We start from the raw sequence: 21761 nt of genomic DNA on the forward strand, positions 1-21761 counted from the left end.
TTATATGCTATACTGTGATATAATACACGATTAAAAACAAAAAAATATAAATATTCAAAGTATTAATTAAATTGTTGTTTTAAATTGTTATATTAACAATTATGTAATACATATTAATTTACAAATATATATATATTATCATTAGTACAATGAAAAATTTAGTGAAAGCAAATATTTATATGGACACAGGTCAAGCTATAGAAATAAACAACAACATCGAAAGATTTTTTATGTATTAATAAATTTATTTTATTTGTTTTTAAGGGATGCTAAGATTTTGAAATTAGAAAAAAATATGACCCACCTCTATATTATTTTAATTAGGAAATTTAAAAATTTATATCAAAATATTTTGTAAAACTTTTAATTTATAATTTTTATTATAACTACAAATATTAATTTTCAATCTAAATTTATGTTTAAATATTATAAATATATCATTTAGTAAAAAAACTAAAAAGATAAAATAAATACCCGCCCGATATTAAAAAGTTTATGGAATTTGAATTTAATTATATAAAAACATAATTCATTTAATTAGTTAGTAAGTCCATCTAAATGTTGAAATAGGCCCACAAAAACAAATGATACTAATGCCATTAATGAATTTTTAAGTTTGTTCATATCATTAAAGATAATTTTGGAAAACTTTAAAACATTCATTAAGGGCATAAATCAGGAATGAATCTGATTTAATGGTATTGATGGTCACTCAATTGTTTTATTTGTGAAATTTCAGACTATGAAGTTATAATATGGTGAATCTTTCATATCTATCATCACTTTGGAAGCTTATCGCAATCAGCAGAAACCCATCCGAGTTGTTGTTTCTCATTGTCGTAGATCACCATAGTCCCTTGCATAGATATATCTTCAAAAAAAAAAACAACAACAAAGACAAAATCAGTTTTGTTTAGCCAAAAGCTAAAACATTACTGTTAATAGTTGTTCCTTCTTTACCTCCAATTACGTTGGAGTCTTGTAATCCTACTTCACTTCCATTGAGTATTCCCAAACAGACGTTCCCAGTTTTCTAAATATAAAATAAATAAAAAAACCATTTTCACAATCTTGAATGTACTAAAGGAGTTTCTAAGGTCTTTATATTTCTTACAGAGACGATGAGATAAGACTCAGGTGGGATCTGGAGCTGAGAGTTTGTTCTGCCATTCTTAAAGTTGACTGTTAAGGTCTTGAACAAGTTCTTGAGCTCAAGAACAGATTTCAAAGGCTTAGCTCCTTTCCAACATATTGCTAAAGTCTTATCCTCTTTCACATCCTTCAACGGTTTACCTTTCAGATCATTTCCAATCTGAGACACACGAAGAGATATTGCATTAAGTAACCATAAAAATACTTACATTATTCTTGAGTTTTTGTATAGTTTTCTACCAGGTTAACTATTGCTTGGTATGTCTTGCTGTTGAAATAAGTATAGGAGCTTCCGGAATCAAAAATGAATTTGAGGCCACTTAAACCTGTTTGCTTCCCGTTGTAAAGAAGCTCGGCTGGTCCAGTCGTGTAGTGGTTGCTTCATGTCAAATGATAGACGAATCAATAGTTATAATAAGAAAAACAATACCGACTTCTAGTAATATATATAAAAGAAATAACTGAAGAAATACTTATACATAGGTGACACTAATGTTGTCCAGGATACACCAGTAGAAGGAATGACATTGTCTCCAAAGAACAAAAAGCCTCCACCTTTAGAGCTTAAGCAATGCCCAAGCACATTTCTAGTTAGTCCGGCTGAGACAAGCTGTGTCAAGATGCTGATTTTCCCTTTCCCAAGCCCCAAAACTCCAACAGTAGCAGGCGGAGGATGTGCACTATGGAAATACTGATCATAACCACACCTATAAACACATTGCAGGAATCAACATTTCCATCTCAAGACTCACATTACTGTGTTAATGAAAATACAATTCCCTTAGGTAGCTCACCCGAATGCTAAGCGAGGTACAAAAGACGAGCCGTCTAGGAGTTTTAAAGAAAACTGATCAACGACAAGTGCACCCATTGATGAACCTTGATCAGCATATTCAACCTCGTAGTCGCATTGGTCTTTAGGGTTCGGACATTCAGGCTTCTGAGGCCAGTGTAGAGCTGAGCAAATTGGGTCTGAGCATGGGACAGTGTTTGACTTAGGCTTGTACTGAAGTTCAGTACGCTACAAAACAAACAAATAGAGATAACAATAAGAAGAGAAAGAGGTTGATTTTGACAAGAAAATGAATAGAATAATATGAATATATACCACAGAGCAGCCAGAGCAAGGAGCATCGCACTGAACCCATGTGAGATCACTGCCAGTATCAATATCAAAAGTAAAGTCCTTTGGAGGATTTCCTATTTTAAGAGAGACCGAGTAATATCTGCAATACAAATATGATTCGACGATGAAGAAGATAAAAAAGGGCTAAAAAGTCTACGTTGAAAATTAAAGCAAAAAAAGTCTACGTTGAGAACGAAGGTTTGATCGTCAAAAATTAAGAAAATACACAATGTTCAGATATAAATTTTATATTTTTACATTTTTATATTTTTGAGGTTTTAGTTTTTGCTTAAATAACTTTTAAGTCTTTTTAATTAAAATGTATAACACCAAAGTTCTGAACAGAGGAAAAAACAGAGCAAAATTCGACCAAAACTCTTCTTCACCAAGGAATCTACACATTTTTGAGGGTTTACGGTTTAGTTTTAGACTATAACATAAGCTTGGTTTGCAGATTAATATTTCTAAATCTTGTTTTAGGAGCTACGCCATAAAAGAGATAAGAAGAGAACATCGATATGTTTACCCGAGAGGGAAGACATTGCCGGAGAGAGGGAAGACGAATGAGTAAGGAGGAGATTTGGGAGATAGCGTATTTGAGAAGGTTTTGAAGATGGAACCTTGAATTGATTGAGGAACTATAATCAAAAACAAGATCAGAGGAAGAGACAATCTCAAATTCATATTTTATCTCACTTTCTTGCAAAGCAATTTTCAAAAGCAAATCAAACAGTTGCAGAGAGAGAGAAAGTTGAGATATGCATCTAACCATCAAGATTTCTGTTTCTTATATACTAATAAAGAAAGAAAGAAAGAAAAAATAATTATTCAGTCAACAAAAGAAAGAAAGAAAAAAAAAACAGCATGCATTAATGATTAACCCTTTATGTTATATAAGAAAGAAAGATGAAAATAATTAGTTTACAAAAAAAGGATGAAAAAATAATTATTTTATCAAAGAGTTAGCTGAAAACAATTAATATGATTTCTCAGAAGATAAATACGATTTCTACAAAGAAAAACTCAAGAATATGATTTCTACAAATTGTAGTATTTTCTTGTTTGAACAAAGAAATACGTATAGTTTGCTGCATTCTTACTTTGGGCAAAATAATTTGGTGTATTAAAATATTCTAACATATGAATAAACTAGGTGTCTTCGTACAGAATGTGCAGTACTAAATTTTTTCAAATTTAAATTATATTTAAAAATTAAATTTGTCAGTATTATATTTTATTATTTTGGACCAATATTTAATATAAAATTTATTTAATTAATCATAACATTAAGAGATATATAATTTTGTTTATATTAAATTATATTTAAGAATATATATGTTTATATTTAAAATTATATTTTAGATAACTTTTTATCTATTTCTTTTGGTTAAATATATTATATAGGCTTGTATAAAATTACTAAAAATATTCATATAAATATTGTATAGTTATCAAAAATTTAAATTAAACAATATTTTAAAAGAAACTAATGATATTATGGTTAAAATATCTAATTAAAAAAATTATAGAAAAAACTGAAAGTCAAAAAATTGAAAATTTTAGTAATAAAAATTGTATGATTATAAACAAAGAATTAAATAATATTTCGTAATTTTAATGTCATATTAGAAAATATTTATTTTAGTGATAATTTATAAGTTATTATCATATTTAAAAAAATTACCAAAATCATAAATCAATATTAAATATAATGTATGAGTTATTGTCATATTCTACAAAGATTACCAAAAATATATATTAATATTAAATATAATTGTTCATGTCATATTTAATCATATTACATGTCATAAATTTTAGTTACAAACTGATTGTAAAAAGAAATGTGGCAAATTAATTCATAAACTAGATTATGACCCGCACAACCGTGCGGGTATTTATTTTCATGTTTATATACATATTTGGTTTATTTAATTAGTTATATTTTACGATTATTCATATATTTAAATGTTTAAATCACTATTTCAACTACAATAATTTAATAGTTTTCATGCTGTTAATTAACTAACAATTTCAAATGATCACATATATATATATATATATTGCTTCTTATTATGTATGTATTTTATATTTAATTTATTATGATCCCGATCCGTAATTCAAAGTGCTAGATTTCCTTGAAAATTTTGTTTTTGTTTATTCAGTTTATATAATAAATTATTGTCTATATAAAAGTTTAAGAAAAGTTTACTTTTTATACATGTATTATATAGTTTATTAATGTTAAACCATTCTACCAACATATTATATTTTTAGAATAAATGTTTTATATTTATGAAAATAAAATATACTAACTTATCAATTTAAAATATTTTTTTTTGAACTGAGATTTAAAATAATTTATCATATTTAGTTCAATATAGTAGTTCTAATAAAATGTTAGATTTGTTAGAAATGTCATACTTCAGAATTATTTTATTTTTAGTTTACTATAATTCCGACTCGAAATTCAAGGTGCTAGATTTCTTTTAGTAATTTGTTTTGTTTATTCAATTTATATAATAGATTATTGTATATATAAAATTTTAAGATAAGTTAATTTTTATACATGTTATATAATTAAACAGAAATGTATACTGCTTTCCAACAAAATCTTTTTAAAATCTTTGTAAAATGTATTTTTGGAAAGTAATCATTTTAAGTGGCTATTATTATCATTACAATATTTTATATAATTTTAGTTTTTGTTTATAAATCAAAACTAAATTATATTTAAATTTCTGATTATATTTTATGACAACTAAAATTGAAATTAATCAATTTTCGAAAATAAATATTGAAAAGATTCTTTAAAAATTTTGTTAGAATTTTCTTAAATTAATATTTAAATACTAAATGATATTATAGTTAACTTATCTGTATTTTATAAATCTTCTAAATAATGGTATAACTTAAAATATCACACATGAAATGAAATTGTGACTTCTATTTTAATATAATAGATAATATCTAGGGGATGTTTAAGAGCTGGAAGTTTGGAACCCTCGTAGGAAATATCGGAGGACTTTAAATGGTCATGGTCTCTGGTCAAATTCTAATATACGAAAGTACAAAATAGCATAAATTTGGCAAAAAAAAAGAAGAAGAAAAGAAATGGCAAACATTTATTGTCAAGAAAAGCAAACATTAACATTTGTATTTGTGTTTCAAAAAATAAATACCATTTGTTGCTTTTTTTTGGGAACAAAGCTCTTGCAAACTTTCAGCTGTTGATGTCTTATTGAATAATAGAAGTTTGTGACACAAAAATGTAACAAATGCCATTAATTTGGTTGTTTAAGCAGCATTTGATAGCTCGAGAATTATATACAATGATAATTATATCGCGGGCTGGCATAAATTTGATAGTTTGAGTGTTGTTCTTACAAAATGAATAATAATTACACAACAAAAAACTTGAAATTTTTTCTCTCAAAAATTCCACACAGTTAGGTAATTAAATTATGAACAGAGGAAGCTTTGTAGTAGAAAAATATTGGAGGGGGAAGAGCCGGAGAGAGAGGATTTTTAACGCGGATTTGACGCGGTTACGTCTGTACAATGGGGGTTTGATGATTTTGACACATTTAAGAGATTAAAAAACAATGACCATTTCAGATAAGCTGAATTGTATAACTGTGGGTATTAATGAAATGCCTTATAAACTACGTGTATTTGGAATAATGGACAATTTAAACCATTTATAAATGTTTTTCTATTAAAACATGTTTTCTATTAAAATATCTTATATATTAAAACATAAATCATTACTTTTTTCATGTATGATTTTTTAATTTGGATCATCTTTTAATTTTTATGAAATGTATTTAACTAAGACTAATAATATATAGAAATTTTTAACTACTTTAATTATAACTAGAACATGATCCGCACTCCCGTGCGGGTGTTTGATTTAATTTATACTCCCTTTGTTCCAAAATAAATGAGTTTTGAGGTTTTTACACGTTGATTAAGAAATTACAAACTTTTATTCTATTTTCTCGTTTACCTAAAAACAATAATGATTAAAGTAATTTCAATCAATAAACAATTATACTACATAATATAAATAACTAAAAATATTAAAATGTATTTATTTTTTACCTAGAAACTTAAAAACATCACTTAAAATGGAACAAAAAAATTTCCCTAAAACTCCACTTAAAGTGGGACGGAGGGAGTATTTAAATTCTTAAACCTTCGGTTTATAAAAAAATCACATGTGTATTTTTTATATTTTGTAATTTGACGATTTAGTTAATCTCATGAGAAAAGTTATCTCTTTTTAATACATGCGATTTAGTTAATATTCATACAATATAAATAACGGTCAATATATAAATATTGTTTTGGTTATATAAACTTTGGAAATGTAATTAATTAATTTAAATTGATTATAAATACAGTTGCAGGATCTGTAAATAAAAAGAAATATAAAAAGGAAGTACATAATATATTGTAAATTTAATAGCTAAATATGTAAATAAAAGTAAATACCAAAAATACTGCTACTAAACAATCCTCATTTCATTTCAAACGAATATCCAGAAAACCCTAGCCGTCAAAAGAGAAGAAGAGAAATTTTTCATAGTTTCAAGCCGATGATCGGAGGCTTCTCCAGCTCCGACATCGGCTTGTTTAATTCGTTCTGCATCTCTTTCTTGGATCTGTTTTGTTTGCAGTCGCTGTTTTATTGCCAATTTATTTTGAATCTGGCAAAGTTTTTTATTGTTCTTTGTATGCTTTTCCAATTGGTTTGGAAAGATAAAAATTTCGGTTCAGTTGAACTGTTTAGAAAAGTTAATTGATAGATCTAATGCGGATGGTGGTGACGGGTCTTACCGGCTTCAATCGTTGATGGTTCTTCATTCGATGGTGATGGAGTTCTTGCTACAAACTATGGTTACTTCGAAAGACAGCATGAAATTTCTACGGAACGGTAATCTCTTTGGCTCTACTAATATAGCAAAATAGAGAATTGTCTTATCTCGGTGGCTCCTACTGGAGTAATAAAAAGAGAATGACAATTGTTTTCAACTCACTATGAAGCATGGTGCTTTTGGATTAATATGAAGATTGTCTCCTTTGAGATTCATCTATTCCATAAGCAAATATGAAGCTTTTGTATGAAAAATCTTTAGTCATCCATACGCAAAATAGATGTGTTAGTTTATTTTGGATCCCTACTGGTGTATCCTTTTTCTATATTGTTTTATTGGTTCTTATTGTTTAGAATTTTTTGCCTTGAAGGCTTAATAATACAATTCAACGACAAAAAAAAAACAATCCTCATTTAAACTTTTATCTATATTTCCAAACAGTACTAAAATGTACTTCAGTTTTAATAATATAGATATTTTTTTATATCTTTTCATTTTTAATATATATATATATATATATATATATATATATATATATATATTTTTTTTTTTTTAAAAACTCCAACAAATCTCTTTTTAACAAGATCTTAATTTTCAAACTTATATGTAAATATTTTCACTAATTCGAGATTATTTATGAAATATTATTATAAATTAATATATTTCATAAAATTAAAATTAAAATATAAATTTAATCATGTTTTATCTATTGTATAATCATAATCAATCACTGTAACATAAAATTATTATATCAAGCTAAATATGATAAATTATATTAAATTGTTATATTTTATTTTCTTAAATATTTATATTTAAAATATAATACATTTTTGAAGCAAGTTAACATTAGTAAACTATATAATACATATATAAAAATCAACATGTATTTCATTAAATCTAATAATATAAAATATTTTAATCATAATATCTTTTCATTTTCAATTTAAGTATTTATTTTAACAAATCTGTTGAAAAATATTTTAGCAATATCTTAATTTTCAAAAAGTTTATGTAAATATTTCAACTAATTTCATAATTAGCAATGAACTATTATTATACATTAATATATATTCAGTTATCAAATAAAATGAGAAAAAAAATTATTATATTGAACTAAATATGATAAAGTTATATTAAGTTGATAAATTTATAAATTTTATTTTTATAAATATAAATATTTATGCTAAAAATATAATACGATGACATAACGACTTAACATTCACAAACTATATAATACAGGTATAAAACTGACATATCTTAGATTTTGTATATATAATAATATATTATCTAATGAATAAACGTAAGAAAATATTGCTAATAAGAAATTATATTTTAAAGGTCGGCAGGTCAAAATGAGCATAAATTTAATACAAAATAATTTTGAATATGTTGTTTAATGCATATATTAGTTTGTTCTATAAATAAATGCAAATACAATAAGATAAGTATATAATAAGAAGCGACAAATACATATTACAGTTTTAAACAATTGATAATTATAACATGTACACTATAAAACTATTGTATTTAAAATAGTTATATAAACATTTAGATTTATGATTAGTGTTTAAAATGTATACCACCAAAAGTTTAAAATAAATATATATTTATATCAAATTGAAAACAAACATCTGCACGGTTGTGCGGGTCAAAATTTAGTTTTCACTAAATGATTGACTGATTACTAAACGAAAAAATATACAAGATGAGGTACATAGCTAAAGAGTCATGAAAATTTGAGAACTCCTAAACACTAAACCAGCAGGAAACAACCCTCCTCAAGAATCATTAGCCAGAAGAATAAAGGGAATTCTCCGGAGCAAGATACATCAAACATTACAAACAAGGTTTAGAAATCAAACTTGGGGGTGTTAGTGGGAGTAATATTTATATAGAGTTTGTTGATTTTAATGTAGAGGATTTGTAAAATTTGGAAAGAGTTGTAGAAAATATTGTCTATTGTGAAAATCTATGAAAATAAATTGTTATAATGATTTTTAAAATCTAAGGTGTTGAATCCTAAATCCGGTAATGGGAGATTAGAATACTAACAAGTGATTGAGTGTGAATAAAAGGGTTTAAAGGTTTCGTTTAATGAAGTGTCTAGCAAAACGCCGAAAGGAAATACAAAGAAGAACTCGTCGTTGTTAATGACGCACTCAGAACTAAATCTCTCCTTTGGCCGTCAACAATGGCTTAGAAACAGTAAATATAGGTCGAAACACATTTTGGGCTCTTTTGCAAATAAGAAAAACTTCTGAGCCCAAACTACAATTCTTGGATCTTCATTAAAACTCGTTGAGCGTAAATTTGGGGAAGTGTAGATCGACACTAGGTTGGTGTCGGTCGACACTTGTTGACTCTCGATTGCTTTATCTCGCGTATCAGCTGAACCACTTTTAAGTAAAACGATTATAACATTTTTGTTTTAGGATCCTGATTGACCTCAGACCAGTGGTATTGATAATACAACGAGGTTCTAGATGGATTTGTGGTATCCCAAAAGTGTGCTTATTGAGTTTTCTGGTGAAATTGACACACATAAACTGGGTATTGGAAGGGATATGAAGATCCGAGATGTTCTTCTGAATGGTGAGTGGAAATTTCACAGGTGTCGTGACAGACATACACGTACCATGGTTCACGAGATAGAATGTTTTCCCTGAATGCTAACTGACAGATGGAATGAAAATTTATGGAAACCTGGGGATGATGTTTATGGTAACAAGTGTGTCTCCTCTGAAACTTAGCATCAAATCAGGCATCACAAGGAAAGAGTACTAAGGAGTAAGTTTGTCTTGTTTTCCCCAGGAGTTCCTCGCTATGCTTTCATCACTTGGCTTGCCATAAGGGACATAATTGATTTTAGAATAATTGCACTCCCTACCCACCAAACTCACCCTATTTGTATTCCACACACTAAATCTCCCCAATTTTCTTTCCCATATCACTACCATTTTCCCCTCCTCATATGGCAAATCCCTAATATTCAACTTCTTTTAGGATTTTGAGTAAATTCACTCTTGATTTTAATAGCTCAAATTTATTTTTAAAGACCATATATTAAAATTTATGGATTTTTATTCTAATGGTTTCTCACATGATGGGAGGAGTCTATAAATATGAATGATATTATGGGCATATACACCAGAACCGAACCAAAATCAAATAAAAACGAATTTGAAATTGAACTGAAGTTCACAAATATTCGAACAATATCTGTGTTTCTAGAACAAAAATACGAAATCAAACCCAAACCGAACTGAAAGTCCAATGGGTACCAAAATATATAAATATAGTTTATATAATTTAAAATATCAATTATATTTGATTTTAAAATTGCTAATATTTTAAAATACTGCTTATAAACCAAAATACTCAAGAACATCGAAATACCCTAATATTTTTTTATCTAAATATCTAAAATATTCAAATTACAGGAAAGAATTAAATTACTCAAATATTTTTTATTCAAGATATTTAAATTTATCTGAACTGTCCGATATTTAATCTGAAACTGAAAAGATTTGATTTGTATCCAAACTAATTGAAATTAAATGAAAACCAAAATCGAACTGGTACCAAACTAGACTAAATTTTTATGGGAGATCAGCTGGTTCCTACAATTGTTATCTGAATAGAAAATCAAAATAACTTAGCCAAAATCGAACAAATTTCATAAGCAACAAAACGATTTCTATATCTAAAAAAAAAAGAGTTGAACTAGAACTGAATTGAAGCAAAAACATCAAGGCCTAGTAGGTTTATTAAATATCTTGGACAGTATTCATATTAGGATAACTATGAGGATATCAACGAGTCAAAATGAAAAAGAAAAAGAGAGAGAAAAAGAAAAGAAACAGTCATCTTCTAGTTTTTCCTCATGCTTCTTTCAAACAAACTAGAGAAGAATGGGTGCAGATATAGTCAAAGAGGTCCAAGACTTCTTCATATCGGGGGTCATGCCACAATCTATAAACGAAACCCATGTCAGATTGATCCCTAAAGGAATTGAAGCAACAAAGGTATCAGATTACAGGCATATTGCCCTTTGTAATGTGTATTACAAAATCATTTCAAAGCTTCTTACCCGAAGACTCCAGCCTTTGCTCCACAATGCCGTTGCTGAAACTCAGTCTGCATTTGTCAAAAAGCGAGCAATATCAGACAATGTTCTAATCACCCATGAAGTCCTACACTACCTAAAGACGTCTAAAGCTGAAACCCAATTCTCCATGGCAATAAAGACTGACATGAGCAAAGCCTATGACATGCTAGAATGGAACTTTGTTAGGGAAGTACTTACGCGTTTGGGTTTCCATGCAATCTGGACTAATTAGATATGCAATGCATATGCACTGTGTCCTCCTCGTTTATAGTCAATGGAGCCTCGAGAGGATTCGTGCAACCATAGAGAGGGATTCGACAGGGTGACCCTCTCTCCCCCTACATTTTCATCCTATACAGTGAGGTCCTTTCGGGTCTATGCCTAAGAGACCAACGCAATGGGAAACTAAAAGGAATCAAGATGGGTACTCATTGTCCTAGCATTAATCATTTGCTATTCGCAGATGATACTATGTTCTTCTGTAGGGCAAACCAGAAAACAGCAAAGACACTCAATGAACTTCTATCAACCTATGAGACAGTCTCAGGCCAGCTAATCAACACCCAAAAATCCTCCATCAACTTCTCAAAACGCAAAACCCAAGCAACAAAAGACTCGATCAAGCAAACACTGGAGATTGATAAGGAAGGAGGTGTAGGTAAATACCTAGGACTCCCTGAGCACTTTGGTAGACGCAAGAGGGACCTCTTTGCCTCGATTGTCAGTCGCATCAAACTCAAAGCTGTCAGCTGGTCCACAAAATTCCTTTCGCAAGCAGGGAAGATGGTGATGCTCAAAAGTGTTCTTGCAGCCATGCCAACTCACTCTATGTCCTGCTTCAAGCTCCCCGTTTCCCTCTGAAAACAAATACAGTCAATATTAACTCGATTTTGGTGGGATTCAGAACCAGAAAAACGCAAGATGTCTTGGATATCCTGGAACAAAATGGCAAGACCAAAAAAGAAAGGCGGACTGGGCTTCAAAGAGATTACCTCCTTCAATGACGCCCTCCTTGCAAAGATCAGCTGGAGAATAATTAAGAATCCGTCATGCTTATTAGCTCGCTGTCTCTTAGGAAAATACTGCCATACCTCCTCGTTCCTATCATGCCAAGCAACTAAAACCTGCTCTCACGGCTGGTGCAGTGTCCTTAATTGCAGAGACCTCCTCCTCAAGCAAGTAGGATGGATGGTTGGTTCAGGCTCTATGATCTCGGTTTGGACAGACCCTTGGCTCTCACATAGCGAAGCAACTAGACCCACTGGCCCTCCCCCTGAGCACCTCCAACACCTGAGAGTCTCGGACATCTTCCTTGATGGCTCCACTGATTGGGATCTTGGTTCCTCCCTTTTCACAAATATCAAATCCTCAAAAAAAACAAGCATCAAAGGCGCCCCCGATGAATTGGTATGGCTTAAGACCCCCTCAGGAGAGTATACAACTCGATCTGGTTACCTCGTACTAACAGATGAAAGCCCACCTCTGATACCAATGGAACAAGAGCCACAAACTGACTGGATAGGCAATGTTTGGAACCTGAAAGCTGCCCAAAAAATCAAGCTCTTTATCTGGAAATCATTCCATGGAGGCCTTCCTGTGGGGGAGCAGTTTGCAATAAGACAAATCCCAATCCAGACTAAATACCCCCGATGTGATGAGGAAGAATCGATTGTTCACGCTTTCTTCAAGTGCCACTACGCCATCAAAGTTTGGGAACTTGCTCTGCTGGCTCTGCCTTTTCACCCCTCCCTGGTTGAGTCTGTTATTGCAGGTCTGGAACAAGCAAGAAGAATCCCTTCTCTACCACCGCTTGGACTCCCTAAGGAGACGATCTCAGCTTGGATTATATGTTCCATTTGGCTATCAAGAAATCAGCTAATCTTTCAACAACGAACCTTCACACCAGAAGAGACAATCGTGAAAGCTCTCTCTGATGCCCGAGAATGGACAATCGCCCAAGCAACCCCAACATCTTCACCCCACCTGATCCCGATGATCAATCCCGAACCAAATCCTCCTACTCAAGGCCGCTGCACAATCTCCACTAATGTGGCTTGGAACCCCTTGACAGGATCTGCAGGATTCGGTTGGGTTGTTGATAATCATGGCTCCCTCTCCCAACATGCAGCGACTGCAACTTTTGTTTCATCGCACCTCATGGCGGAAGCCTTGGCTGTGCGCGCAACCATAATCTTCTCCCTCAATCGTGACCTGGAATCGCTAACTCTCCTCTCTAACTCTCAATCGCTGATTAAGATGATCAAGAATAAGGCTATTCACCTGGAGATCTTTGGCATCCTTCACGACATCTATCTGCTTTCTCATCACTTTACTTCAATCAAGTTTAATTTTATCCCTAGAGCTGCTAATGATATGGCAGACTCTATAACCAAACAAGCTTTGTATTCACTAAACCCGGTTTAATTTAAATGAAAAATCGCACTTTGCAACAAAAAAAAAGTCATCTTCTAATTAGTAATTTAGCTGTTCTAATCCTAGTGTTCTTGTCTTAAAACAGATCGAACTAAAGAGAGAGAGAGAGAGAGAGAGAGAGAGAGAGAGAGAGCCGTATGGCTTAGAGATGAATGAATTGTTGTGTTATTCCATAAGTAATGAGTTCCTTATATAGGATTACATAGCTTGGAGACAAAGTCTAATAACTTGGAGTAGGGAACAAGTAAATCTAGAACATTCCATAATAGACATCACACAATATTCATAACACTTCCCCTTGATGTCCATTATGCATGTAAGATGCTATCTCGTTAAAAACCGATATTGTAATGCCATAACCGTCTAGAGTTTGTAATGCGTTTGGAATACTGCCTCGTTAAAACCTTTCCATGGTAAACCCAAAAACCCAATGTGGTAAAAACGGGAAGCCATGGATAGGAAAAAGAGTACAGCCGCATTACTCCCCCTGAAGTGAACATCACTGAAGGTCTCTCAGTGATCGCATACCAATCTGCTGCATAAGGTTCCTGAGCGTGCATGTTGGTAATGCCTTACTGAAGAGGTCGGCTGAGTTCTCGCTGGATCTGACTTGGAGTACCTTGACCTCTCCTTCTTTCTGAAGATCGTGGGTGAAGAAGAACTTGGGGAGAACATGCTTAGTCTTGTCACCCTTGATGTAACCATCTTTGAGCTGAGCTATGCGGGCCGCATTGTCTTCGTAAAGAACGGTCGGCTCGTTTTTACCATCCGTGATTCCACATGCTGTCCGAATATGGTGTGTCATGAGTCTCAACCAGACACACTCTCTGCTTGATTCATGGATCACCAATATCTCTGAGTGATTGGATGATGTGGCTGATATAGTCTGCTTGACTGATCTCCATGAAATGGCCGTGCCTCCATATGTGAAAACATAGCCGGTTTGGGACTTAGCACTGTGTGGATCGGACTGGTAACCTGCATCAGCAAAATGCTTTCATGATATTCATGGTCCATTCGGATCATATGGTTTATCTCTCTTAGATAAATTCGACCATGAATGTCTTTGTATGTCCATGATCTGTCCGGATCATGACATCATCCATAATCCATCTGGATTATGTTCTTGTCCACTATATATCTTATTCATATCCTTTGACCAAAACTCTTTATGAATTTTTAGTATATGTCCACGGTCTGTTCATGAAGTGGCTATTGTGTTATAGTTTGAAGTTTAATCAAAACTAAGCCACTTTTTGGTCAATAGGACGTTCCTCTCACTTGGATGGTTTAGGTCGGATTTAAGACCTAGAGGAACTGGTCGGAACAAGCTGGACGGGATGGATTGGTCGGGACCAATGATGATTAAGGTCGAATTAGGTCGGACATGATCCTAGTCGGTATGGTTCCCTTTGGTCGTGAATCTGATGGATTCTCAGACCATTTGATCAATCTATTCTTGGTACGTTGGATCATAGATCCCAACATTCATATACGGCTAATGATCTCTACTATAGATCATCGTAGTCTCTTCATAGCCTTTCCAAGAATCAATCATCTTAATCATCCTTTCTTTAAGTATAAACACAAGAAATATATTGACTACTATATGGACTGATCTGAAACGTTCTTATAGAACTTTCTACTAAGCATCACTTAGTCTTATCATATCGTGTGTACATACACGCATGCAGCTGCATTTCAGTCCATGAACAACGCAGGAACGATGTTGTTCTATGAGAACTTCTTTCTCATTTCTCAAGGTATCTTATGTTACCTTTATATCCAGTGATATATCCAATGTCTACTACATCTTCCTTAGATGTCCAAATCTTTATTAATTTCGATATTGGGTAGTAGCATTCACCACCTAGGAATTCATTTCCTTGTTCCTTAGTCCCTGTGAGTATCCTTGTGTGATCAAGCCATTCCTTTTGAATGCTTTATGTAGCAACATGTACGACCACTTGTCTGTACTTTCATGTTCTACAGCTCACGATTTTCTTTTCCTCACAAGACTCATCTGTTCACTGGTTAGATGGCGTCTATCTTATGTATTTGGCCAATACGCCCATCATATACATTCTTTACTATAACTCCACGTCCCATTCATTTCTCTATGATGAGTACTCTTACGTGGGTTAGTGATCCTCGCATATCTCGTATGCTCAAGTGCTTTCTCTTTATCACTTATGAGTGTGTGTATGTGTCGACACCTTATATAATGTTCCTTCGCGTTTCTATCGCGTTCTAGACATGATACAATCGATTGAGATTTTATTATTATCAGGATCATTGAATACTTTGTAGTTTGCAAGGCTACATTGTATGATACGTGTACCTTAGGACCGGCCGGTCTTATCTCATTGTCTAGTATGGTTTCTCTTTCATGAACCCGGATCTATCATTATGAGCACCTTATCTCTTTCTATCCGAGGTTCCTTGTATATGGAACATACTGGTCTATCTTGTATAGACTTCTAGCAACTTGATTATGTCTCTACTAGGACATTTATATAGTGGTGCTAAGCTGGTATGACTTAGTCATTCTTTCGGGTCTGTCTGGCTATCATTCTTTCTTTGTTTATGGACGTCCAGTACATATATATCTGGTCCGAGGATCTTTGCCAAGACTTGGATGGTTAAAACCATTCCACTTTCACTTTCTATTTACCAGCTTATAGCTTTCTCCATGATGTTGGATAGTCGGATTCATCTTGTATGTAATCCGTGTACCTTGGCCACAATATGATCACCTTTGTTTGGCTCATGGTCTCATTGAATTCGTGGGAGAAAGATCATGTTCTCTTATCCAACATATATTCCCGATTTTCATCTCATTCTTAGATGAGGTATTCCATCCTAGATGGCACATAGGTATGTGGTGGTTTATTCATAAACTCTTAGGATGGTCTATATCTGGATTATGACCCTTTATCATCTTTAGACAGGAATATCTATGCTCACTTTATATGGCCTGATGTATCTTATCTTTCATACATGTATTCTTGTGGTGTACCCAAGCTTATAGACTTTTGAAGTCTCAACCTTATAGGTTATGCCTTATACGGCCAAGCTATAATGCCTTATGGCCTTCGGCCAGGCTTATCATGTTCGGGTTTTATAGTATGGTCATGGACCACACGGAGTGTTTATTCTCCCCCTCATGAACATGCTATAAAATACGTTTGTTTGTCCTCACTTAAACGTAATGCTTGGACGGCCAGCATGGTTTTAGACCATGATACACGAATTTGTGGTCTGGTCATGATCACGGGTTTTGTCCTCACTACCCTTATGATCAGATTATACTTTCGTGTTGCTTGGAACAATGAAGCCTACTGAGTTTCCCTTGTGTACATGTTTCACAACGTGAGATCTTATGGGATAACTCTTTGTGCTTTAGTAATTTTAAACTTTGCATCAAGTTCGGACCAGGATGGCTAATCCGGTCATGCCATAAAGTGTATAAATTTGTTGGTGAACCTTACTGGTTACCTACGCTTTTATGCCTTATCACACTGATCCTTAGCATAGTATTAGATCAGTAGGGAGAATGTAGTCTCGACCTCTCTTATATATATGCCTTTGGCGATTTTCATAAGCTTAAGGGACATTTCCTTTTGCTTTGCCCATTGGTTTATTATAGAAACCATTTTGATGTGGCTTGTAATGCCATTTCGACCTTTACTCCCTCCTCGGCCATGATTGGATCTACAACCACGGTTATTGTGGTATCCTTGTCCACGGCCAGTGGGGATTTTGGGTCTTTCTCAATGGGTCTTAGGTGATAAATTTCCTGCCTCTTAAGGCCATGCCTTAGGCGTGGTGATCTAGACATACTCTTCTCGAGTTTTCATTCTCATTTGTCAATCAAAAAAAATATTTTTCAAGCAAATCAATCAAGATAAAGAAAAACTTTTATTAATGCTATGAAATTTGAATGACAAATTATATTTAAAACAAAACACCAAATCATAAGTATGAAATCAGAATGTCTAAAGGCTTTAGACAATGGTCTAGCCGGCCACTCCATCTTTCACTTTGGACGTGGCTCCCATGGATTCTTCATCATCACTATCTGCCTCATAGCCGCTCATACCATCTTTCATCTGATTCATCTGTTCATTTTGAGATAAGTATAAGAACAGATTGTTGCATGTGGTGAAACCTTTATCTCGATAGGTTAGTTGTAGGAATAAATCTTTTGGATCTGCTGTGGAGAAAACTTTTTCAAGTAATTCCTCCTCTGTCAACTTTTCACCACAAAACATCAGTGTATGAGCTACTTTGGATAGAGCATAATTGTATTTTTCCACGGACCCAAAGTCCCGGAAACTGAGGCTCATCCACTCATGCCTTGCCTTTGGTAATATCACCTTAGTGTATTTGAACTTTAACTCTGTCCAAAGGCATCGAGGGTTTTGTATATCTTGGTACTAATTTCTCAGTTCCACATTGAGATGATGGCGCATTACTGTTAATGCCTTATATTTCTCATTCTCGGTTCCATGATCATCCTTGATGATATATTCACTAAGACCTTCTATCGTTAGTATAACCGAGATATTTATTGCCCATCTTAGATAGTTCTCTCCAGAGATATCTAGGGTATCATAGTCCATGGGTTGGAATCTAAACATCTGAAATCATATCAAAATGATTTAAGTGTTAGTACATACAATTTCTGATGCCATTCGGCTATACAAGAAATAAAAAGGCACTCGGCCAGTATGTAAACAATAAAACCATATGGCTTGAGTGACCAATGCCAATCGGCTATTACACAATTAAAATCACACGGCCAGCAAACAAATAAGAGGGCCACACGGCCAGTTTGCATTCTTTTAGAAATTTATTTTTCTCATAACTCATCCATCTCTTAATCAACTTGTTTGATTTATAAATCCCTTGAAAATAGTGGGATGGACGAGTGCATGGTCTAGCCATACCATATGGTATGCTACATCGACCCATGCGGTTTAATGGTCTAGTAGTACCATTCGGTACACTTCCTCGACCAAATAAAACGGATCGTGACTTAGCTGCACTGTGGTGCACATCATCCATCACCGGTGATTGTGGATCACCGTGGATCATCGAGGATCACCGTGGATCACCTTGGATCACTGATCATCGTAGATCATCGCGGATCATCGAAGATCATCATGGATCATAGATCAACGGGGATCATCGTGGATGATCACCGTGAATCACAGGTGAAAAAATCTAGTTGCACCTGAGGGTGAATATCATCGATCAATGATTTTTTTTTATGGTCTAATCGTACTTAAGAGTACGTATCATCGACCTTTACTTCATATGGTCTAGTCATACCTATTGGTATGCATCATTGACCTAAAAGAAAAATATGGTCTAGCCACACTATGGTGTGCATCATCGACCAAATATGTGGAAAACATTAACCTTATGTTTTGTTTGGACATATGGCGTGTCATCCTTAAAGGGGTATCACTTGTTGTCCATACAAAACAAAAGTCATGTAATCACATGCTTTATATTTTAGGGTTTAGGGTTTCTTAAAATCAGATTTAAACTTTAAGGATTAGGGTTTAAAATTCAAATCTGATTTTAGGATTAGGGAAAACATTAGCCTTATGTTTTGTTTGGACATATAGCGTGTCATCCTTAAAGGGGTATCACTTGTTGTCCATACAAAACTAAAGTCATGTAAAACTATTAAGGGTTTAGGGTTTTGATTTTAAAATAAAACAAGAACTAAAATCAACCAAATCAAATTGCAAACTTTTAAATCGGATTTAAGATGAAGAGAAGTTTGAAATCCGAATTGCTTGAACCACAAGTAAAGATTAGGGTTCTTGAGATCTTACCTTAATCTTTGCCGGCATCTTTTCTCCTTGCTTTCTCTTTTAGAAACCTTGAATAATCAACAATGAAAGTTTCAAAGTTGGATTAGTATGAGATCTAAGAACAATAGATATCGAAATTAAGAGAGATAAGGAGTTGGCGGTTATTAGGGTTTTGGATGATCTTTGACGGCGCGGCTTGCACTGGGAGGTGACGGCGCGTCCGGAGTCGGATTGCTGCGTGGTCTGCGGCGCTGGATTCTTCTCGTCAAAAGCTTCGGTTTGATATATTACTTGTCGTCTGGATCCTTACGGTTAGGGAGATGTGTCGGTTTGAAGTTATGGCCGAAATTAGGGTTTTTGTGGTCGCCGGATTTTAGTTAGGGTTTAGAGTCTCGTGCTGATAATGTGTTCTAATCCTAGTGTTCTTGTCTTAGAACAGATCGAACTAAAGAGAGAGAGAGAGCCGTATGGCTTAGAGATAAATGAATTGTTGTGTTATTCCATAAATAATGAGTTTCTTATATAGGATTACATAGCTTGGAGATAAAATTTAATAACTTGGAATAGGAAACAAGTAAATCTAGAATATTCTATAATAGACATCACACAATATTCATAACATTAGCTAATTAGATATACGCGTTTCCTTTTGTTTTTAAGGATCTAAATTTATTAATTTTGATGGGATCCAGTATTACGCGTTTATTATCTCTGTGTTTCGTACCTGTTTCCATCGAAGTCAAAATACTTTTTGTTATTAGAAAAAGGAAATTGTGGAAAAAGACAGTTTTTCTTTTTGGAAAAAGACGTTACACATTATGTAAATATTCTCTGGATATATCTCTACTCGCTAACAAATAAAACAAAACGTCTATTCCACTCTCCTCTCTTCGCCGTGAATGGCAACACCAGGGGTGGCTCAGCCTTCGACCAAGAAACGAAGCTTCCTCCTCCGTGATATTTTCAAAATTTGCGGATCAATGTCAAGAGTTTTGCCTCCTGAGAAGCCTAATCATAAACACGAACGAAAGTTCTACAAGGAATCCAAACGCCACGAAGAACATAAATCCAAAGTTACTAACGAGGCAAACGCTTTCAATTTCCAGGTAATGATATTACAAGACACAACTGGTTCGAAGTTTCGGTAGATGATGCAATATGTGTATGGATTTCCATGGTAAATATTTTCTAGGAAGCCAAGGCTAATACGGTGGAAGGCGCGAGTCTTCGCAAGGTTCGAAGCTATAACAGACTCGACAGCGTGAGACACAAGAAGCCATTATCTTTATCAAGAAGTCATAGCCACAACACGGCCACGGCAGGTGCAAGGCAGAGTTCATCATGTGTAGGGAGAAGCAAGAGCAGCAGCAACAGGACGGTTTCAGCTGGTTTTATGCCTACACTTATGAGATCCACGACCACATCGCCTAGGAGCTTTGCAAACCCAATATTGTACTCGACCTCATCAGAAAAAGTGGCTAAACCTCAACCAACAGAGAAGAAACTAAGCTGCTCGCTCGAGGAGCTATGCAACGGATGCACTAAGAGGATCAAGATCAAGAGAGATGTGACTACAACCTCAGGGTTTGTTTCTTTTCTTTTTTTTTAACCAACGACTCAACTTTTGTTACGTACGAGTCTTTTCGAACAAGAAGAGTAACTAAGCTTTAATTCTGTTGTGAAGGCAACTGAGCAAGGAGGATGACACGGTGGAAATAAGAGTGGAACCAGGATGGAAAGAAGGAACCAAAGTGACATTCGAAGGAAAAGGAAACGAAGCAATGGGAAGTTGTGTACCGGCTGATTTGACATTCGTGATAGTCGAGAAAGAGCACGAGGTGTTTAAAAGAAAAGGTGACGACCTAGAAATGGCGGTGGAAGTCTCTCTTCTCGAAGCTTTAACGGGGTTTGAGCTCTGTGTTGCTTTACCTGATGGTGACAACATGAGTTTGAGGATAGAAGATGTTATTCACCCCGGATATGTCACAGTCATTCATGGCAAAGGGATGCCAAAACCAAAAGAGAATGGGAAGACGAGAGGAGATTTGAGAGTTCGGTTTCGGACTAAGTTTCCGGAACAACTTACAGATGCTCAAAGAGCAGAGATTCAGAGCATTCTTCAGAATGATTCTTGATCTTGTTTCTTTTTCTCTTTTTCTTTTTTTTTTCTTCTTTTCCTAAGGGAGCTTTTACGACTTGGTTAATTAGATTAAGAATCTAAAGAATCTTTTTTG

General features: G+C 33.7%; 2 protein-coding genes across 3 annotated transcripts; one reads left to right on the forward strand and one right to left on the reverse strand.

Moving 5' to 3' along the window:
• Positions 1-605: 605 nt before the first annotated feature.
• LOC108851343 (aspartic proteinase Asp1) lies at positions 606-3054 on the reverse strand. Of its 2 annotated transcripts, none has more exons than XM_018624769.2 (8): positions 2805-3054; positions 2261-2378; positions 1947-2173; positions 1632-1859; positions 1393-1531; positions 1115-1312; positions 961-1033; positions 606-871 (listed from the first exon to the last, which is right to left on the reverse strand). In XM_018624769.2, exons 1-8 carry the CDS (start codon positions 2960-2962, stop codon positions 780-782), a joined length of 1233 nt encoding a protein of 410 aa, XP_018480271.1. In that variant the 5' UTR covers positions 2963-3054; the 3' UTR covers positions 606-779. The 2 variants fall into 2 exon arrangements, with proteins under 2 accessions (XP_018480271.1, XP_018480264.1); XM_018624762.2 differs by having other exon boundaries at positions 1626-1859; positions 2805-3053.
• Positions 3055-20328: 17274 nt separating this feature from the next.
• Positions 20329-21752, forward strand: LOC108831247 (protein psi1). The gene is made up of 3 exons (XM_018604835.2): positions 20329-20633; positions 20720-21111; positions 21212-21752. The coding sequence occupies exons 1-3, from the start codon at positions 20427-20429 to the stop codon at positions 21660-21662; spliced, it is 1050 nt and encodes a 349-aa protein (XP_018460337.1). The 5' UTR covers positions 20329-20426; the 3' UTR covers positions 21663-21752.
• The last annotated feature ends 9 nt before the right edge of the window (positions 21753-21761 follow it).

The sequence above is a fragment of the Raphanus sativus genome, chromosome 1, assembly GCF_000801105.2.
Source record: "Raphanus sativus cultivar WK10039 chromosome 1, ASM80110v3, whole genome shotgun sequence".
Taxonomy (NCBI): Eukaryota; Viridiplantae; Streptophyta; class Magnoliopsida; order Brassicales; family Brassicaceae; genus Raphanus; species Raphanus sativus.

Coding starts and splice junctions, on each gene's coding strand:
- LOC108851343 (XM_018624762.2), bottom strand. CDS start 2,962: ATGAATTTGAGATTGTCTCTTCCTCTGATCTTGTTTTTGATTATAGTT. Junction 1,313..1,392: donor ACCAAGCAATAGTTAACCTG/GTAGAAAACTAT, acceptor CGTGTGTCTCAG/ATTGGAAATGATCTGAAAGG. Junction 872..960: donor AGACTCCAACGTAATTGGAG/GTAAAGAAGGAA, acceptor TTTTTTTTGAAG/ATATATCTATGCAAGGGACT.
- LOC108831247 (XM_018604835.2), top strand. CDS start 20,427: ATGGCAACACCAGGGGTGGCTCAGCCTTCGACCAAGAAACGAAGCTTC. Junction 20,634..20,719: donor CAAACGCTTTCAATTTCCAG/GTAATGATATTA, acceptor AATATTTTCTAG/GAAGCCAAGGCTAATACGGT. Junction 21,112..21,211: donor GATGTGACTACAACCTCAGG/GTTTGTTTCTTT, acceptor TCTGTTGTGAAG/GCAACTGAGCAAGGAGGATG.